A 19,757-nucleotide genomic window follows, 5' to 3' on the forward strand; every position below is an offset into this window, starting at 1 on the left:
TTCTAAATGCACTTAACTCAGATTCATAAAGAATTGTAATTCATGATGTTACATTCCAAGATGAATGTAAGATATGCTGTTGTACATGATAATTTGGTTCTGAGTTAATATCAACCAACTCTGGTACGACTTGTGCCTATAAAATAAGGGACTTCTGATTTTTCAATTTCAAGCACATGTTGTACTTATATATACACACATGCTGTGCTATTGCTTTAGTTTAAGTTATTTTTAATAATAGGCAGGATTTTATATTAGCAGAATTTCAGGGTACTAATACACAGTATATAACTTGAATCTAGCTGGTGGATGTAGTTACTGAGTGGTTAGGCATCAATGAGAAGTTACATAATCTAAACCGCTGTACATACTATATATTGTTGAATCATGTTACATATTCCATGAGCTTAGGGAATATATTTATATACTGAATGTTGCTGATGAACCAAATAAAATTGTTCTACCTCTGTTAAAATCAAAATGTGTGAAAAGTGTTTTCAGATAATTAGGTGCTTGACAGCTGATACGGACCAATCAATAGCTGGTATCCAACTCCTGGTGTCCTTCAGTTGTTTCCCCTTAATTTAGTGTGCTTGTGTGCCCTCTACAGCTGCTTTTGAGACAGCATGTTTCTCTTCAAACAGTAAAGAACGACACTGGCTAAAGAACAGCATTTATTAATGCTTCTGGGATTGTTGTAGAAAACACCATATTAAAGAATCATAAAAAAACACACATATATACATATCTGCCAGACTTAGTTCCTTTTGTTCGCTTTGAGTCCTCAGGCTTGTTGAGCGATCTGAGCAATTTTCTGAAGCATGTCCTCAGACTGCAGTTGTTCCAGGGTCAGCAGAGACAGACCCAACTGATCCTCCTGCCACACAAACATGCCACAAAGACTCTTAATTCAACATCACTGAGAACATGCACCTAACAACCTCATCCCTCCAAACGTGTCATTGTGCTCTCTTTTTATGTGTATATCATTTCAACTGGTTTAAATTTAGAAAGAATTTAACTCTAAACTGATTAAATGACCACCGTAAGCATGAGAGGTTTAGATCACTGAACAGGCTGAGGAAGGTTAATGTGTGCGTTGACCTTACCTGTCTGAAGGGCTGGGCCATCTGTCGTAGAAAGTGCTTGCCTAACTGCACAGTCTCATCAATGGTCAGATTTAGGCTTCCATCTGTAAGGTGTTCCTGGATCCAGCGGGGCAGCTTTCCTCGCTTATCCGCTCGTGCATAACGCTGAGGGAAACACATCAATTAAACAACTAAGAAAAACAAAAAAAATCATGCTACCTTCTCACTAGTTTACTTACCTTATCTGCAAAGATCATCAGGCCGTAGTCTGTTTTGCCTCGAATGGCTCTGCCCACACACTGAGCCGCATGTCGCATCGCATCAAACGTCAGAAAGTCATTTTCCCGGATTTGAAATTGGTCTCTGAGGTATTCCAGACGTGCCTGATTTAAAGAAAAAAACCAGGTCAGGGTATTTTTATTAATTACAAAATAAATTCAAAATCTTCAAAATTAGAATCTGGGAGAAATAGCTCTACAAACCTTGAGGATTCGGCTCTGGGTATAAACATATGGCACTCCAAACATGATAACGGCACGGCCATAATGATGAACTGGTGGTTGAGAAGAAAAGCTGATGAACAAACGTTTACACAATTCTTTTAAAGAATAAATATAATGGAAGGAGACAAAGAAATTAATCAAAATTAAGTTTGATTAAAACAAGAAAAATGATCTGCCAAAAGGGTCAGAAAGATACATTTAATTTAAAGGGAAAACAAGATTATATTTCTAACCCCATTAGCAGATATTTTGTTTTTGTTTAGCATCATATTAGTCTTAATTTTGTATCTAGCAAATTTATCTTGATTTAAGAATGTTTAGATGTTTGTACTGGAAAAAAGACAAAAATACTGAGGAAGATATTCATTTTTGGCAGTGCATGCAACATTTAATGGCATGACTTTATGAATGTAACAATTTCTGCACCGATTTAAGACCTTTCTAAGGCCTTAATTTATGGAAGGGCGAATTAATACTTTTTAAGACCTGTAGAAAACCTGTATAAAGAAACTGTTCAAAACTGTTAAAGGGACTAGTATCCACCAAAGTCGATGCCCTCTGACACTTTCCCTCTTGCCACTGAAAGCAGAATTGCTCCTCTGCCATTCTCACAGGCCTGAAAGTGAAAGATAACGAAAGTGATTACTTTAATACAGGGCACCTAAAATAAAGTCAACGTTACACAACACGATTAAAGAAAATAGGATTAGGGAGCATTAAAAACCCAATGTCTTTTGACCTCTTGATACTTCTCCAGGGCCATGCTGGTCTCAGCTGCATCCTGGGTTTCTATGAAAATTAGCTTGTTTCTTTGGATGTTCTCTAGGATCCCCTACAAATCAAGCAAGATAATTAGTTATGCTAATCTTAACAGCACTTTCAATGATCTGAGAAAGAATCAAGTTGTCTCTTCATACCTGTTCGTACCATGAGGCCACAATATTCTCCATGTAAATGTAGCTTGTGAAGAATGCAACGATTCCATCAGGAACAATAGCAGACATTTCCAGCAGCAGGTTTCCATAGTTCCGGATCACAGCTATGGGATGTATGTTAAATAAAACAGTTACCTTTTAACTGCACTCGCAAAATAAAGTCAGTAATACAAACAAAATCACAAAACAACTTACCAAAGTCTTCTCTGGTCTCGAACTTGGAGGTCATCGCTACCTGATCATTCCCTCGGCCAACAATCTGAAAGTTGGAAAAATAATGGTTTTTATTGAAGGAAATACAGTTCTTAAAACTTTCAAGAATCACAAAATGAATTTAATAAATCTAATATATCAATACTCTCAGTTTCTGTTAATAAAAAAGAACAAGCAGCTCTGTCAGCAGAAATATATAAAAAAAGTGCGCCTATATGGGGGGCTTCCAATATTGTGTCGGACATCAGGGGCCCTCCGAGTCAAAAAGACTAAAAACCACTGATTTAATGTGTCTTTAAAAGATACCAGTCCAGCATATCTTCATTAAAACTCTCAATTAAATATGCAAATATCTGCGTAATTGCTTTCGTCAAATGGTAAACGACACACAGTTGGATGGCATTGCCAGTCATAACTCACAAGAGGGCACAGGCAGGTTCGTGCCAGTGTCATGGTAAAAGATGCCACAGTGACTGGGCGGAAATCAAGGATGCGTGGGTAGATGTCCAGCGGAGAGAGCGTCTATTCAGAGAGAGAATCGATAATGATCTTAAATCAAATTATTTGCCAACTCAAAATAATGAAGTTTCTAAAACAAATATCTGCAGAAGGTTTAAGTAATATTTGTTGAATATGTTTCGCAATAACACTAGATGTGTAGGCTACTGATGTTGAATGAAAGGCTCCTCCTTTTCAAACCAATTAACAAGCTAAAGCAAACCCATTTTAAATGTGGCTTGCACATTTAAGGTGAAAGTGGAGTGTGTCTTACACAGATGGCATGAGTGTTACAGTGGGATTATAATGAAGAGATTAGTGAGCAGGGTGTGTAATCTAATATTCATGGAAAGATGGGGCATATGGATTGAGGAGCACAGCTTACCCCTGATGTGATAATGACTGATTGAAAGCGCCCAAACACTGGCTTTATGGCGATAGAGGGGTCCATGCAACTGCATAGAAAGAATCCAAAGTAAGTGACAAAGACATTTCATAGAAAATGTGACACATTGTATTAAAGCAGAATTAATGTACCTGAAGTGAAGAACAGGATTTGCTATTGTCGGCGTTCTATCTTCAAAGGGCTCAATGATGATGGTGAAGCCTAAAAGAGAATGATTACACATAAGAACTCACTTTTGCAGGAAATCATTATTAGATTGAGAAGAGTTTGAGATATTATTTTCAGTGTGGTCACATTAGCGAAATTTCAGAAACTTTTCATGGGCCAAAAAAAATAAGATAAGATGTCCAACTCAAGCAGCTTTCTGTTGGTCATTGTGACAAATCCTTGTGACCAACTTGAACCCAAACTTGAAAATTTGCATAGGGAAATCGTTTGCCCTCACGCAAAATTCCCAATCACATGGATTTCCTTTGGAATTACTGGATTTCTCTTGCGCAAATTTGCAGAAAAATATTTAATGTGACCACAGCTTTATAGTTGGAGGAGGGCAGGACGAGGCTTTGTTACCTTTGCTATAGGTGCTGACAAGTGTGGCAAAGTGTGAGATCAGGGTAATGGCTGAGAAATCAGCAATGTCTGCAATCTCCAGTGTCCTCAGCAGTGAGCGCAGCCTCTCGGCACAAAATCTGGTAGTGGATTAAATATACATTTAGGCTGGGGTGAATATGTTGCTTTATTACTTATTAATAACCATCAGTACTTCCAGTATGTGACGACAGAAGAAACGGACAGTTTATTTTACTCACCTCAGTGGTTTGCGGTCAATGCAGACTTTCTCATAGATGTCTTTGAGGAACTGAGGAGCGCTCTCCTGCACCACATGATGGATCCGCAAACGTGCCTTCAGGTACTCGAGAAACCGCTTCATAAAGCCCACAAAGTGCTCTGCAGTGCGGATGCTGCCAGGTACAGCCTCTGTAGTGAGAGTCACATACGTCAACTATATTTGGATACTTAAGCCACACTTCATGAACCAAAATATTGAAACAAATGAGATTTAAAGAAATTTAAAGCAAAATTCTTACAAATGAAATCTGTTTGATTTCATATCATAGAACAGACATTGTATTATTATTGTTCAATCAAGAATAAAAGTATCTGGAGATTTGTCAAACAGGGAGGATGACTTCATACATCAGCTATAAATTACCTTGGGACCAGCTGGTTGTAAACCATCACCAATATCAGTCTCAGTTACGTTACTTTTGAGAAATATGACGTGAGTTTGCAGATGGTACTTGGATTGATATCTTGTATTTAATGCAAAGACAGACACTTTTGTGTGACGCAAGTCCAAATACTTTAGGGGTTGTTAATAAAACTGACCTTGGAGGATTTCATCTGGCAGAACTGGGTTGGACAGATACATGTCAGTTTCTCTGGCAACATTTGCTTCTTTAAGACCCTCAACTAATCTGCTGTATTCTTCTCGGAGTTTGGCAGCATCTGTTTCCTTAATTCTTTAAAAGAACACAAACAGAATACAGGAAATTAAAGGCATTACTCATGTAGTAATAAATAAAATACTAATGAATTCACTCTCCCAGTATTTTGTCACACCTGCTAATGGTGTTTTGCAGGGTTTCCACATTAGTCTGGCAGCGATCCAGTGTCCTCCTGGTAATGTTGACGCTCATGGAATCAATACACACATTATCTAGAAGAAACAATATCAGCTTAAATAACCATGTCAACATGATATGGGTGACCGTGACAAGCACTGTGATTTTCTACTCACCGATATTGTGAGCCTCGTCAAACACAACTACAGATTTCTTTGCAAGCTCTTTCGAGACCAGGTCTGCAATTTTTGGATCTAGTAAGTAATGGTAGCTGTACACTACAATGTTTGCATGAAGAATCTGAAAGAAAAAACATGAAATCAACAACAATGAATTGCATGCACAGCAAACATCCACCATACTAAATCTAGCAAAGTACTCACTGCATAACGTGCCAAGAAGTACGGACACCAGCCTTTTCTACGCCCAAAATCCTTCAGATCATCCAAGTTATATATACCAGGGGGAATGGGCACCTGTCTGCCTACTGCATCAAATTCCTGCATACAGGGAAACGATTATTTTACTGTTAGTTAAATATTTGATTTACATTTATATTTGAATTAAATATTTTTAAAATATATTTTTAATATTGTGATCAAAGACTATGCAACGCAAATTACAATTTGAAAAAAATAAAATATTTTAAATAAAATGTTTATTTTACAACAAATATTAAAAAGAAATTGTAATCTTAAATGGATGTGATTATTTCATATACTTGAATACAATAAAATATACTGTAATTCCTAGCATACAGGACATCAGGCCTAAAGCAAAGTGACTTATGACTAAATTACACATATTGTGCCGGGGGATTGTGAAGAAAAAAATGCTAAAAATGCTACAGCATATGCTTGAGAAAAGCTTCATACCTCATAGAACTGGCAGACAGGTTGACTTGGATTACTGTGATGCTGAGCTCGAATATATGATGCTGTCAGACTGTGACACTTTCCATCTACTTCTTTTCCAAACCGTAGGGCGCTCACCTGTAATCACACATTTATGGGATGAAATTAGACTCAAACTGACTAACGAATGCATGCACAATTATCCATGAACTTGATAAATGTTGCAAATGTATCTTATTAACCACAACCAAATGTCTGTCAACTTGTGTCTGTGAAATTCAGAATTAGCATGAATGTGCAGTGGTTTGTACAAATAGAAACATGTTTGTGAATACAGATGATTTCTTTTGCATTAGTGTATCAGAATTTGCGGATGCAACAAGGAAGATGTGCATTTGTGGATCGAGTGGCACCCGTACATTCATTGGCATCACTTCTGAGTCGATTCATTTGAATTTTGAGACTTTCTTTTCGCCCTTTCATTCCACACACAAACAGCTCGCCATCCACACGCAGCTGAGCCTAAGAAAATCAGCGACCACTAGATGGCACTCTAGCCCCAGCGGCATGTGCGCTTTTATGAATGGTTTGCATCGTTTTTTTGGTTTGGTTATTCTCCTCTGCCCCTTCAAATATAATAACTCTACATATAACTCTGTAGAGAGTGATTTCAGTTAGTATCTTGGCTAATATTTGATCGAACTAAAACACTGAATAAATTTACTGTTGGCCAAACAAATGTATGACAAACACTTTCAGGGAAACCCAGAGCAGAGCTATTTTACATCAGCGTTTCATTCATTTGAGCTGATTTATATTTTCGTAAGATCTGTGGATAAGCTGAAACCCCGAATATTTGCACAAATTATAATTCATTGTATTTCAGTTAAACATTTTTAACTAGTTCTAACAGCAGATTTAGGCATGGACGACACACAGACAGCCGGCATGCTTCTTTGCAGCCGATTCAGACTCAGAAAATACTAGTGTAGGCTATTAACAAATAATTAAGAGTCTAATTTCATCCCATACACATTCACTTCCATTTAATGAGTTCACCTACACAAAAATATTACTGAAACCACACACAAATCTGCTCATTGAGCAGCTTCTACCTCAGGATGAATGCACAGATTTTTCCGTGAAGAAAGTGCCAGTGCAAGGAAGTCATTTTTCGCTTCTGTTTGCTTTGTATAATAATCCATTAGTTTCCTTAGTTCCTCCACAACCTGAGAGGAGAACAGAGAGGTTACAGAAAAGACAGATACTTAACTGATGAAAAGTGTATTTGAAAAGCAATTTTAAAATAAGAATTAATTATGCAGTGGGTTATAAAAATGTATATAATGTTGAATACCTTCTCTATCTCAGGCACAGTGCGAGAACAGTAGACAAGCTTTGTGACTTCTAAAGGGTAAGCCTGCAAGACATGAAAATATAAATCAAATTACATGCAGTTATCAGACTGTCATTATAGTGAAGCTTCAAATTATATAACACAATCATTCAGAAATCCCTCACCTTCTGGTAAGCAACGATGAGGGAAAGAAGAGAAATTGTTTTTCCTGTTCCTGAGGGCATCTCGAGAACTCCATGACCCTTTGCACATATAATAAATGTGGGAAACAGACAGATAGATAGATAGATAAAATCCATTTCTTTGGGCTTTCACTAGGTAATTTAAATGCCCCTGTTGTGAGACAAAAGTAAAAGTACAAATATCCCATGTTGTCTCTCAATTAATATAAGACTATAAAAACTGCATGCATTATTGATTGAACTTTATTATCCAACACTGTGGAAATTTTCCTTTGGCTTCTCAAAAGAAAAAAATAATAATTCTCATATAAGATACTTACACTTACTTAATCCATTCAATATTCTAATTGTCACTGGTATTATTATTCAAGAAGAAATAATAATTCTATATAAATTAAAATAAAATGTCGTTTAAACCATATAGCACATTACATTGCATGAAAGTTTTGTCCTGGCGTGAAATGTCATGTCAACTACCCATAATGTTGGGTGCATATTACATATTACACAATATTAGCTTAATAAATGGATTCTAACATACCTTTGCATCCAGCGTCCTCTTCAGCTCAAGCATGTACGAGTATTGTTCAGGATAAATGTAATCATACGGAAAGTAGACTAATAACCCGTCGATATTCAGCCTAAATGAATGAAAGAGGAATAAGAGCAGAAAACTTCTGTTAACTAAACAACGGTTAGGAGAATTACCAGTCTGCACATTTGCAGCAATGCTACTAGTCTAGCAATGCACATACTGAAATTTGACCGTTTTACTCGTACAACGTTACATATCTATGGTTTTACTCACTTCATGTTTTCTGGTACTTATACTTTACAGCACTGGTGTGTTTCTCGTAGTCAGTTTTCTATCATTTCAAACATTCACATAGCTGTATATATAACTGTCATTTGTATTACACAACAGACTTCTTCTTCGTCGTCTTCGTCTTCTTCTGCTGCTGCTTCTTCTTCTTCTTCTTCTTCTTCTTCGAGGTTTAACGGCGGCTTGCATCCAAGAGCGTTGCATTACCGCCACCTTCTGGATTATTCTCCTGCAATGTTATTCCATTTTATTTCCTCCAGCTTGTTTTCCACAATCATATTTTCCTCATCAAACCCGTTCTACTTAAGAAATTACAAATATTTTTCCTGCTTTGTCTAATCACAGACTTCTATCGAGCTATACAGGCGTTTTAGTAGCACGACAATCTGTCGCAACTAAAACGCGTAAGGTATTTTGCTTCTATGATTGGTAGTTCCACTTGAAAACCCTCCCAGTCTGACATCTTATTGGATGATACGCATGTCAATTCAACTTTTTAGCGGAAGTACATTTAGAACCATCGGGGTTAGACCTGAATAATCAAAAAGAAGACCTTTTTTTTGTGAAGTCTTTCATTTAAATATAAAATGTAAATATAAAAATTATATTTTATATGACTTTAATTTCAATATTAAATTATTTAAAATAATAAATACTAATAATTTTAGGAAATAACATAATTTAGGAATCATTTAGAAAATAATAGTTTTACCAAATTTAATATATGTAAATAAATGTAATTTTTTATTAATTGATAATAATTTATATTATAGAGTATATAATAAACATTACATTTTAAATAATAAAAGAAAGAAGAAAGAAAGAGAGAGAGATTGAAAGAAAGAAAGAAAGAATATTTTATTATTAAAACAGCAGAGGCATGTACTTATATAATATTTTATTTACATGAACATTTTATTTCATATATTACAATGCAATAAAATATACTGTAATATTATACCCCAACAAAGATAAACCTTTACAAAGTGATTTCCTTTGTACTCATAGGCAGGGCAAATAATTATCTCTTAGATCTCATGTTTTACATATCTGCATAACATGTTTACTCCTATGGAAGGGAAGACCCATTTGAGGTCATTAATTGATAATATTCACCTACATTGTACAAGTTGATACTTTCCGGAAAGAAATTTACTACATAGTCAAAATCCCAATTCTTTCCCTGCAAAGCATAGCTTACTTAATAAGTAATAGCAAATACAAAAATCAACAAATTTTTAGTGCTTAAATATTTAACATCTCCAGTTAAGCTAGAATGACCAAAACCCAGCAAAACACTTCTCTTGTAATGTTATCCATTAACACATTATTTTATGATCGGATCACCTTATGGAAATGAATAGATCGATTGACTGTCTTTTTCAGAGTTGAAGCTGTAAAGATTATTGCCAGTTTGTTATAATTACATGTGGATAAAAATGTGTCATAATACTACAGCATCTGTGGCACAACCAGCTCTTTCATCCCAATTCTTTCAGTGCTTTAAAATAAAGATTAGGTGAGCTGACGCCTATATTACAGTTTCTGAAAGAGTCCCCTTATATCTCATGTCTTTCTTCCACACTCTTATAACGGTCCATGATCCTAAGAACATCCTCCAAAATGGACGGTCCCAGGTCCAGGTCCAAACCCATTAGTGACTCCGAGCGTGACATGCTGGGTGAGATAGCTGGAGATTCACAGTGTTCGCTCCGCAGGTCCTCATTACTGAGTCCTGCATCAGAGTCCAGACTCAAGCCTCGTTTTGGGTCCAGTGGACCACAGCCTTCCGACATGGAGTCATCCGAGGAAGCCTCTGATAAAGAGCCTGTGCAAGGCACCAGGTGCTGCAGGACTGGGATCGAGGCGGAGAGACTGAGGTCACGGCAGGGATCCCCGTGCTTCCCAATCCCTTCCTCGCAAACAGACATGGAGCGCTTCTGCGTTGGACTGTGATGATGATTCTGCTGCTGCTCTTGCTGGGACGGCTGCTCGTCTAAATGCAGACGGGGGGGTTTAGGAGGTGGTTGCACAGGCACAATGAATACCGGCATGGAGATGGTGGTTTTGAGGAGAGAATTGTGATGAGAATTATGACTGCGATGGTAAGTGTGGCTCTTGCTGTTCACATCCAAGATCTCATCCATTCTTCTGTCAATGCTGTGAGAACGAGAGCTGGGCGCTTGATTGAGGGCTGGAAGCATGTCGAGTTTGCCTTGCAAGAATCCCACATCGCCAAACATGTCCCCTTCTCCTTCAGGCCCAACATGGGCACTGTGACGCACATCACCCAGCGGCGGGCTTATCATGTCTCCTGAAAGAATGTCCCGTATTTTCTGCTTCTTTCCTCGCTTTGGTGTGGACGTCTTTAAGTACATGGGTGTCTTGGCTGGCATTCTGTTTCCCAGTATTTTGTGTCAAACGTGTGATGATGTTTGTTGCACAAATGGAGAGGAAACTAGTCCTCAGTCTGATATAAGCACTTTCATATCTTTCGGTTGGTTTGTCTCCTTTATTTTACAGCAGCTGTAAGTGACATACTTTATGTCTGAAACTCTTCAGAAGCTCCTGGAATGTATCATCGCAACAACAGATCTGAGGAACAAACAAGGAGAAGAAAGATTTACAATCTGTGAAATTCAAGAGTGGGGTAGTATTTCAAAAAACACAAAGAAAAGCACACATATTTACTGTGCAATTTGAACAACAAAGAAAACAACTCTGTTTTTCTTCGCCCCTGAGCAGAGATTTTCTCTCCAGTCTTTGCAGCTACTTACCAATAAATTGGAGGTTGGAGGTGACGCAACAGAATAACAGTAAAGTTTTATTATTTACTTCAAGTGTCTCTAAGATATATAAACATTTATTAAATTACATCCACACTGACATACAATGGCGTTGCTAGGAATTCTGGGCCCTGTGCACTGAATTTGCTTTGGGGCCCCCTCAAAACTTATTTTCTCCAACATCCATTTGATAAGAAAATAAGGGAGAGTACAGCATGGACAGCATCAAAGTGGTTATTTTTACTTCACCCACAAGACGCAAGTTAATTGCTGTCACTGGCGCAGCATGTAAAACTGTTATTGTTTCTCTATGACAGCCATATGTTTCTACCATTTTTCTCACAGCTTGTTGCTGAGATTTATTGGCCTGTGACGCAACTGAGAAAACATGCTAGTAATAAAGAAAGGCAAAATATATATTGAATGTTTAAAAGATGTTTGTTCCGTCAATGGAGAGAAAAAGTGATGTAAGGCGTAAAAAGATGTCTTATATGACATCTGTCCTCGTGACCTTCAGAAAATCACTTGGAGGAGTTACACTAACACACTCCTATTATGTAACGGTTAAACCGATCCTTGAGATCAGCCAATTCCCGGATTTCCCTAGTAAACCACATGGTGTCATTGCTTTAACACAGCTGAGATTTCAGTCTACACCCACCATGGTGTATAGAAAGTGGGAGGCTTGGTTATTTATCAGGGTTTTTTTTTTGTATATCTTTATTTAAAATTGCGTAGGTTTTTGTATATATATATATATATATATATATTAATTAAATGAGAGAATAATGTGAATGGCTGAAACCTTGATTAACTATAATAATTAAGGGCTTTTACAGTCACCAAAACCCTGATTTGTGCAATGACATATACATTGCCATATGACAATACAGTTTCAGATATATTGAAATTTTCCTTAAGCACACTATAAACGATGTTCTCATCATTATGTAATAATAGTTTGGTTACATCCATTTAACTTACAAAAATGTCATTTCTACTAGATTTCTACTAGAGTTCTGAGTTCAGTTTCCTTCACTAAAAATTTAATTAAACGTTGTCAAAAAGTGTAATGAATGCTTTACTGAAACATTCAAACAGCCAAGTTTTCAATGTTTTTTTTTTAATTTTTTACAAATGATAATGTATCAGATTCAAGAAGTAATCACTAAGTTACATGTGGCTCATCTCAAGACAATAAATCTCAGCACTGACTGTAGTTTAATAAATTGAGATTTAAATTAGAACATTCAAAACAACAGGTAAAAGTATCTGTACTTGCCTTTGATATCTGCGTTGAACTCTCTGGTTTGTTCAGGTAGGTTATTCCGGGGTGTTAGTGGATAAGCTGTTCTGAGTGCGCGTTCTCGGTAGGGTAGCTATAAAGCTCTTAAGCGCGCTGAAGCTGAGGGTGACGAGCTGCAGAAGGGCAGGGACGGGGGCGTGCGCGCATGATGCTCGTGAATGAGGAAATCTTTGGCAGGAGGACGCCTAAAGTGGGTTTGCACCATAGATTTTACACACCCTGTATGGCGTCTGTCTGTTTTAAGTGTTAAAGTGCGCACTTATATATAGGCACATGGCACCGTTTGTGCTCGCTTCCTCATCTCAGTTATTTATTTGTAATTAAAGGGACAGTTCATCCATAAAAAAAATTATTTTTTATTTTTTAAAGGGGGCGATTTATGCGATTTCAAGGTTTCCTTTCTCTTTGGAGGGTTACAAGCTGTTCGTGAATAGATAAGATCCCTAAAGTTGCAAAGACTAAAGTCTCAAACCCAAAGAGATATTCTTTATAAAAGTTAAGTCTGGTCCACGCCCTCCTAAAACGCCTCATTTAAACACCCCCACATGTATACGTCACAATGTGGGAATATTTGCATAACGCCGCCCAAATATTCACGCAAAGAAAAAAGGCATAACTTAATTGTTGCTGCAGCTGCTGCTGCCATGTTGTGAAGGCGCTGTGTGTTTCGTTGCGAAAGCGAAACTACTTTGTTTGGTCTTCCAAAAGAGGACACGACTAGAAATCAGTGGTTAAGTTGTATTTACAACACTGTTCCAGAACACTTCAACCCAAATATTCAGATGTGTGCAGCACATTTTATGGAGGACTGTTTCCTGATCCTGGGAGAGTAGACAATGCTGGCTGTTCTGACTCACAGACTGTAAGTACATTTTCATATTTAAAGTATTTGCCACTGACGATTCAAACGCGAGTTTTGAGCAGTGTAGAGTAGCGCTTGTTGTTTGTCATTTCTCCGATCACAAATGCAGACATGGTTTTATGTTTGCGCGGCGCGATGCAACGCGTAAAAAGACAGTATAAGTCATTATAATCCATAATTATAAGGGGAATTATTAAGGGGAAGTCGTGGCCTAATGGTTAGAGAGTCGGACTCATAACCCAAAGGTTGTGGGTTCGAGTCTCGTACCGGCAGGGATTGTAGGTGGGGGGAGTGAATATACAGCACTCTCTCCCACCTTCAATACCACGACTGAGGTGCCCTTGAGCAAGGCACCGAACCCCCAACTGCTCCCCGGGCGCCGCAGCATAAATGGCTGCCCACTGCTCCGGGTGTGTGTTCACGGTGTGTGTGTGTTCACTGCTGTGTGTGTGCACTTTGGATGGGTAAATGCAGAGCACTAATTCTGAGTATGGGTCACCATACTTGGCCACATGTCACTTCACTTTTTTTTTTTTTTTTTTAATTATGTCCCCACTGGATGCAATGAATACCTCGTTTATAATGGGTTTTAATGTTTTTGTCTCGTCGCTCCGGGACACGGCATCACAGTATGGTGTGGGGCGTAACATTTCCGTCACACGCTTGAGGTATTCGGCCAATCACAACGCTCTGGATAGCTGGCCAATCACAGCACACCTCGCTTTTCAGACCGATGAGCTTTGTAAAAATCGACGCGTTTCAGAAAGGTGGGGCATAGAGGAGAAACAATAATGTACAGAATGTGGAAAATAATGTGTTTTTTGAACCTTAAACCACATAAACGCATTTCATTACACCAAATACACAAAATAATGTTCTTTTTAGCAACATCATATGACTCCTTTAAATGTTTTAAGTATGTGCTCATCTTATATCTTTGAAACTCTTATGACTTTTTGTCATCTGTTGAACACAAAAGACATTATTTAAAGTATAATTTCCAACCTGTGCTCTTTTCCATGAATTAAAGTAAATGGTGAGCAGGGATGTCAAGCACAAGCTTTAGTCAACAATTTCAGTCTGTTCCTTACACAAGGGACTTTGAATACAGTGTACATGTAGTAGACGGATTTTATGATATTTTTTATGGTGTTTTGTTGTCCTTTTTTAAGCTTGACAGCCACAGTCCCCATCCCCTTCCATTGAATGGAAGAGATCAGCTCAAACATTCTGGTAAATTTCTCCCTTGGTAGAACCAAAGTTGGATAGATTTGGAATGATATAACAATGACTAAATGATGACAGAATTTTCATTTAGTGGTGAACAATTCCTCTACCTTCAGATCAACACAGCAAGTGCTTAGCAATGTCTTTCCCAATGCTGATGCTGCATTGACTCATGGGATAGACAAGTCCTACCCTGGTGTAGGTTTGTCTCATAAATAGTCACAAACAAAGTCACAAACAAAATAGTCACAAACAAAGCAAGACAGGTTGCATAAGCACAGAAACAATGTTGTAATATCCCTTTACTGGTAACAAAAAAACAACCACAAATCATTTTCAATAATAAGCAGTCTAACAAATAACATAGACATTAAATGTTTATCAAATACTTATTATTGTAAGTTCAATTACATGTTTATCAAAGATGTATTATTGTAAGTTTAATTAAATGTAAAAAAAATTACTTTGTGGCTATAACTGGTTTTATGTATTTTTAAGTTAAATGTGTTATTTAATGTTGCTTATAATAGTTTTGAAAGTTTAATTAAATGGCATAATTGGGGATCATCTTTCCAAAGAAGCAGATGAATGAATGTGACGTGTTGTTAACTTTTAAACAGTGATGAGTCTCTGTGTGACAGACAGCCAGATCATCAGTACACTTGAAGATAAAAATGCAGATGTGAGCACCTATAAAAATGTTGAAAACAGCAAAAAGCATGTTGAAACCTACTTTTATTAAACTAATTTTCTCCAAATTAGAAACATTTGTTTGACAGTCACTAGGACTATGAGCCAGGTTGATCTTAGACTACAAATATGCATACAAGGCCCTTTCAAACCATCCTGTAAAACAGGTCTCTGTTTTATGGCTCTGTGGGTTTAAGCTCTAGTTAATGTTAAAATCAACAACTACCTCTGGAATTATTATCAGACTTCTAAAATTCACAGACCTGACATTTATAACTTTAACACACATTCAACACCCATTTCTTAGGTTCAGTACTCAGTGTGTTGGATTAAGCCTTCCAAGCTTTTCCTGTAAATTTCAACATGATTTCACTTGATGTATCATAGTGATGACCCACTTGACTGAAGACTATTCCATAATGTCTCATCATTATCTGTGTGAAAAAGTTCTTTAGACTATGATTCAGTGACCTAGAAATTTCCCTTACTCAACTGACAGACAAAACTAAAATGGCATAAATAACTTCTGTGGAGTCTTCAATAAGGTTACATATATTCGTTACAACACCCAATTCACAGATTACTGCACAAACCATCTGAGGATTAAGACCATCCTCCTCTACCATCTATCATTTCTTGGAAGATCTAATGTCTGTTCTTGTTGAATTAATCAGTGGTTTAGCACTGGAGGGTTCAGTTGCTGGTCAGCTCTGACGCAAAGGGCCAGAATGAACCATTGGGTCAAGCAGCACCCCCTTCTGCGGAGCCCTCTCAAGTCATCAATCCATCAAAGATGTTACTGTGTATATTGTATGAATGGGCAGTAAATGGGGAATGCTGAACGAGAGACCAATTTTGCAGGACAACTGGCTAGCTAGTGACCTTACTAGCAGGAATTCTGGGAATTTCGGGATATGACATGTGGTTTGCATTAGTGCATTAGAGTGTTTTCACAGTGTTCAAAGCACAGGCCTGTCAGAAGTCATTCTGGGAGGATGACACACTAAGCTGAGATGGAAAAAGAGCTGTAATTCCACTTTGAAATCACACTGGACTCTGACAATTGTGACTTTTACTGTGGCATATTTTGGACATTTTTATTGGACATGCTTATTTGAATCTATCTGTAGAATAAATAACATGATACGCTTGATTAAGCCTATTAATTATTGACAGACAGATTGGAGTAACTGGAGTTCAAATGGTGGAAAGATGTTGTTAAATCCTGCATGCCATAAACATAAATGGACAGAATTTAAACAGTTTTAGCTACACTAGTTTAGACACTAGGCCACAGGAGAACAGCCCCCCCAACTGAGCCTGGTTTCTCCAAAGGTTTTATTTCTCTCCATTTCTGTCACCAATTGAGTTTTGGTTCCTTGCCACTGTTGCCTTTGGCTTGCTTAGTTGAGGACACAATTTCTGGCAATATTGTTGACTTGATTGCACAGACACTATTTGAAGAGAACTGAACTGAGCTGGATGAAGACACCACTGAATCAACAATGAACTGACTTTAACTGAAAAACTGACTGTTTTCAATTGTCCTTTTGCATTATCAGCACACATTGTTTTTTTCTGTTTAACAGTGCAAAGCTGCTTTGACACAATCTGTATTGTATAAAGCGCTATATAAATAAAGGTGACTTGACTTAACTTGACTAGGTTTCTATTCATGGTCTATTTAGTCTCTGCTCCCCACAAGGACACATTGCTGCCAATGTGGGCAGTATAGAAGATAAGAAAACAATACAAAGGACTGAAATAGAACAAATATTTTGACGAATAAAATATTGATATATTTATCTTTAGCCCAGTCTGAAATAGCTTACTTCAGTTTCATTGACATGTCAGAAAATCGGTGTGATTTACTACAGCTATTTAATGAGAGCAGACTTGGGGAAAGACAGCTCAGCAGGAAAAGAAATAAACAGACCATATGACCCATTTAGTGCAGATAGTTCCCAGAGGGCCGAGGGGCTGCTGTGGGAACTCAGTAGACTTTGAATTGACTGCAGTAATTATCATTAAGCAGCTCTTTCACACAAAGACACACATACTGTAATGCATGTTGAGTTGCAATTGAAATTTGCTTACTTAGCATACAATGTATGATTTTATGCTATTCAAAATGCATTACAAATTAAATTCATATAGACAATGACTTAGATATGATTTCTGAATAAAAAATAACTTTTACATGTGGGGGGTATAATAAAAATTGCTAGATGGTGTAACTGTCTGAAAAAAAAAGAGAATAATAATAATGATAAATATTGGCACAAGTAGCTGGCCATAATATTAAAAAAAAAATTGAGTTGCAATTGAAATTTGCTTACTTAGCATACAATGTATGATTTTATGCTATTCAAAATGCATTACAAATTAAATTCATATAGACAATGACTTAGATATGATTTCTGAATAAAAAATAACTTTTACATGTGGGGGGTATAATAAAAATTGCTAGATGGTGTAACTGTCTGAAAAAAAAGAGAATAATAATAATGATAAATATTGGCACAAGTAGCTGGCCATAATATTAAAAAAAAATATATTTAAAAAAAGCAGTGAAACCTTTTGCCCACCCATTCAAAAATCAATGCATGTCCACAGCCATATACAGTATGTCACATGACAAGAACACTATTCAACACAGTGGACCCTTTTAATGGACTTTTAAACCACCATGAATATGTTTCTGGGTCAAAATAAAAAAAAGGTTGAGATTCAGTGGAGTAACTTTATTAAAAAGGCAATTTATTATATGGAAATAATATTAACTTTTAACCTTTGTTTGAAATATTAAATATTAGTATTTTAGTACATTTCACTTGCTTAAAGGACTTCACATTAAATCAACCAAACCAAAAAAAAAAAAATTTTTTACAGATTAATACAGTACCACAATTTTTGTGAAGTTTAATTGTACATTTACATGGCTTGGTAAAAAATAAAAAATAAATGAAATGACCGCAGATAAACTGCATTTCGTTATTGTGGTGTTTTTGGATTTCAAACTTTAAAGCAAGGGACTTTGAATATTCCAGGCTACTTTTGTAACAACCAGAGAAATATTTCACATAATCTATTTTTATATGTTATTTCCCCTTTATCCAAACCAGTGGAATAGGAAGAAAGTGTTTAGAGTGAAAAGGAAGGCTCCACTCATTGAGTCAATGAATTTCCCTGTCTGTTTTTTTCCAAAGGAAGCCAGTTTTGTTTTTGAGGTCTCTTAAGCAGACATCTCGCTCCCACTCCAGTGCCTGGCTCAGATCAGTCTTCCCAAGAAAAATGAGGCTGGGTGGAATTCCTCAAAGAGGGCAGGAAATAGGGTGGAGGTGACCAAAGAGGTTGCAGTTGTGTCCACATGGGAATCACAAACATGATATGGCTGTAGAAATTCGGCACGAGGTTGACTTAATCTCCTAAACAGTTCTAGATTGAGAGCAGAGGTTCCAGTTAAAGTAAAACTAAAAATAGGCTGACAGTAAAATGTTTTTATTAGTAGTAGTCTCTGACATTTCTTCCACACAAATACACAAAGAATAATTATATAAGGTTGTATTAGCTGTGAATTAAATGCCACTTTTTATTTTAATACCCTACAAAATACATAAAATACATTTTTTTATAAGAAATTAAAAATACAGTTATAATCTTTTTTTAAACACTATATTTACGCAATCCTTAAAATTTAGTTGTTGCCTTGAAAGGATTAGTGACAAAAAATATGCCAATGCATCATTCTTACGAAGTTTCAACTATTCTATTTTCAATTAGTGTTGGCGATGGTACATATCCGTGACAGGCAGCTGTAGTTTTACTCTGAGAAAATATTTGCATACAGTTTAAAACAAAGGATCTGGGCTAAAATAAGCTACTTTGTAAGTACATTAAGCAAATTTAGCCTCCGTTTAATCAAGGCCAGTTTCCCCTGCCAAAGAAAATCAACACTCTTGCCACTTCAGTTAAAAAACTGCAGGGTGTGGCGGTACCCTGTATAGAAACGTGTTTACAATGGACTAAATGTAAAACAAAGTCAAATAGGATCTTTTTCTGTGGTTTCTCATTTTAGGGAGGTTCAACCTAACAGCAAATGACACTGTTGAGCACTGTGGTAAATGGACACAATTTTAACTTGACTGAGATTTCTCCGAAGTTGACATTGAGGATGAGTGAAATGCCAAAAAGGTAACCAACATTGCACTTACAACGATAGTTCAGCCAAAAATGAAGATATGCAAAGAAGATATTTTGAGAATTTTTCTTCCCCATTCAATGGAGGTCAAAGGCCACCAAAACTGTTTGGTTACCAATGTTGTTCTTTTGTTCTTCAGAAGAAATAAATTCATTCTGGTTTGGAACAGCATGAGGATGAGTAAATGACACAATCTTCATC

General features: G+C 36.8%; 2 protein-coding genes across 2 annotated transcripts; both read right to left on the reverse strand.

Moving 5' to 3' along the window:
- Positions 1 to 650: 650 nt before the first annotated feature.
- Positions 651 to 8,821, reverse strand: LOC107601732 (TFIIH basal transcription factor complex helicase XPD subunit). The gene is made up of 23 exons (XM_016294010.1): positions 8,470 to 8,821; positions 8,203 to 8,302; positions 7,644 to 7,721; positions 7,480 to 7,542; positions 7,238 to 7,351; positions 6,144 to 6,260; positions 5,652 to 5,768; positions 5,445 to 5,568; positions 5,267 to 5,363; positions 5,033 to 5,166; positions 4,453 to 4,621; positions 4,214 to 4,332; positions 3,775 to 3,844; positions 3,623 to 3,692; positions 3,160 to 3,261; positions 2,722 to 2,785; positions 2,509 to 2,630; positions 2,331 to 2,423; positions 2,135 to 2,207; positions 1,571 to 1,641; positions 1,328 to 1,471; positions 1,110 to 1,253; positions 651 to 877 (listed from the first exon to the last, which is right to left on the reverse strand). Exons 1-23 carry the CDS (start codon positions 8,472 to 8,474, stop codon positions 785 to 787), a joined length of 2,283 nt encoding a protein of 760 aa, XP_016149496.1. The 5' UTR covers positions 8,475 to 8,821; the 3' UTR covers positions 651 to 784.
- A 571-nt stretch (positions 8,822 to 9,392) lies between these two features.
- Positions 9,393 to 11,078, reverse strand: LOC107601736 (cdc42 effector protein 2-like). The gene has a single exon (XM_016294016.1). The coding sequence runs from the start codon at positions 10,878 to 10,880 to the stop codon at positions 10,044 to 10,046; it is 837 nt and encodes a 278-aa protein (XP_016149502.1). The 5' UTR covers positions 10,881 to 11,078; the 3' UTR covers positions 9,393 to 10,043.
- Positions 11,079 to 19,757: the final 8,679 nt, after the last annotated feature.

The sequence above is a fragment of the Sinocyclocheilus grahami genome, unplaced genomic scaffold (assembly GCF_001515645.1).
Source record: "Sinocyclocheilus grahami isolate Dianchi unplaced genomic scaffold, SAMN03320097.WGS_v1.1 scaffold311.1, whole genome shotgun sequence".
Taxonomy (NCBI): domain Eukaryota; kingdom Metazoa; phylum Chordata; class Actinopteri; order Cypriniformes; family Cyprinidae; genus Sinocyclocheilus; species Sinocyclocheilus grahami.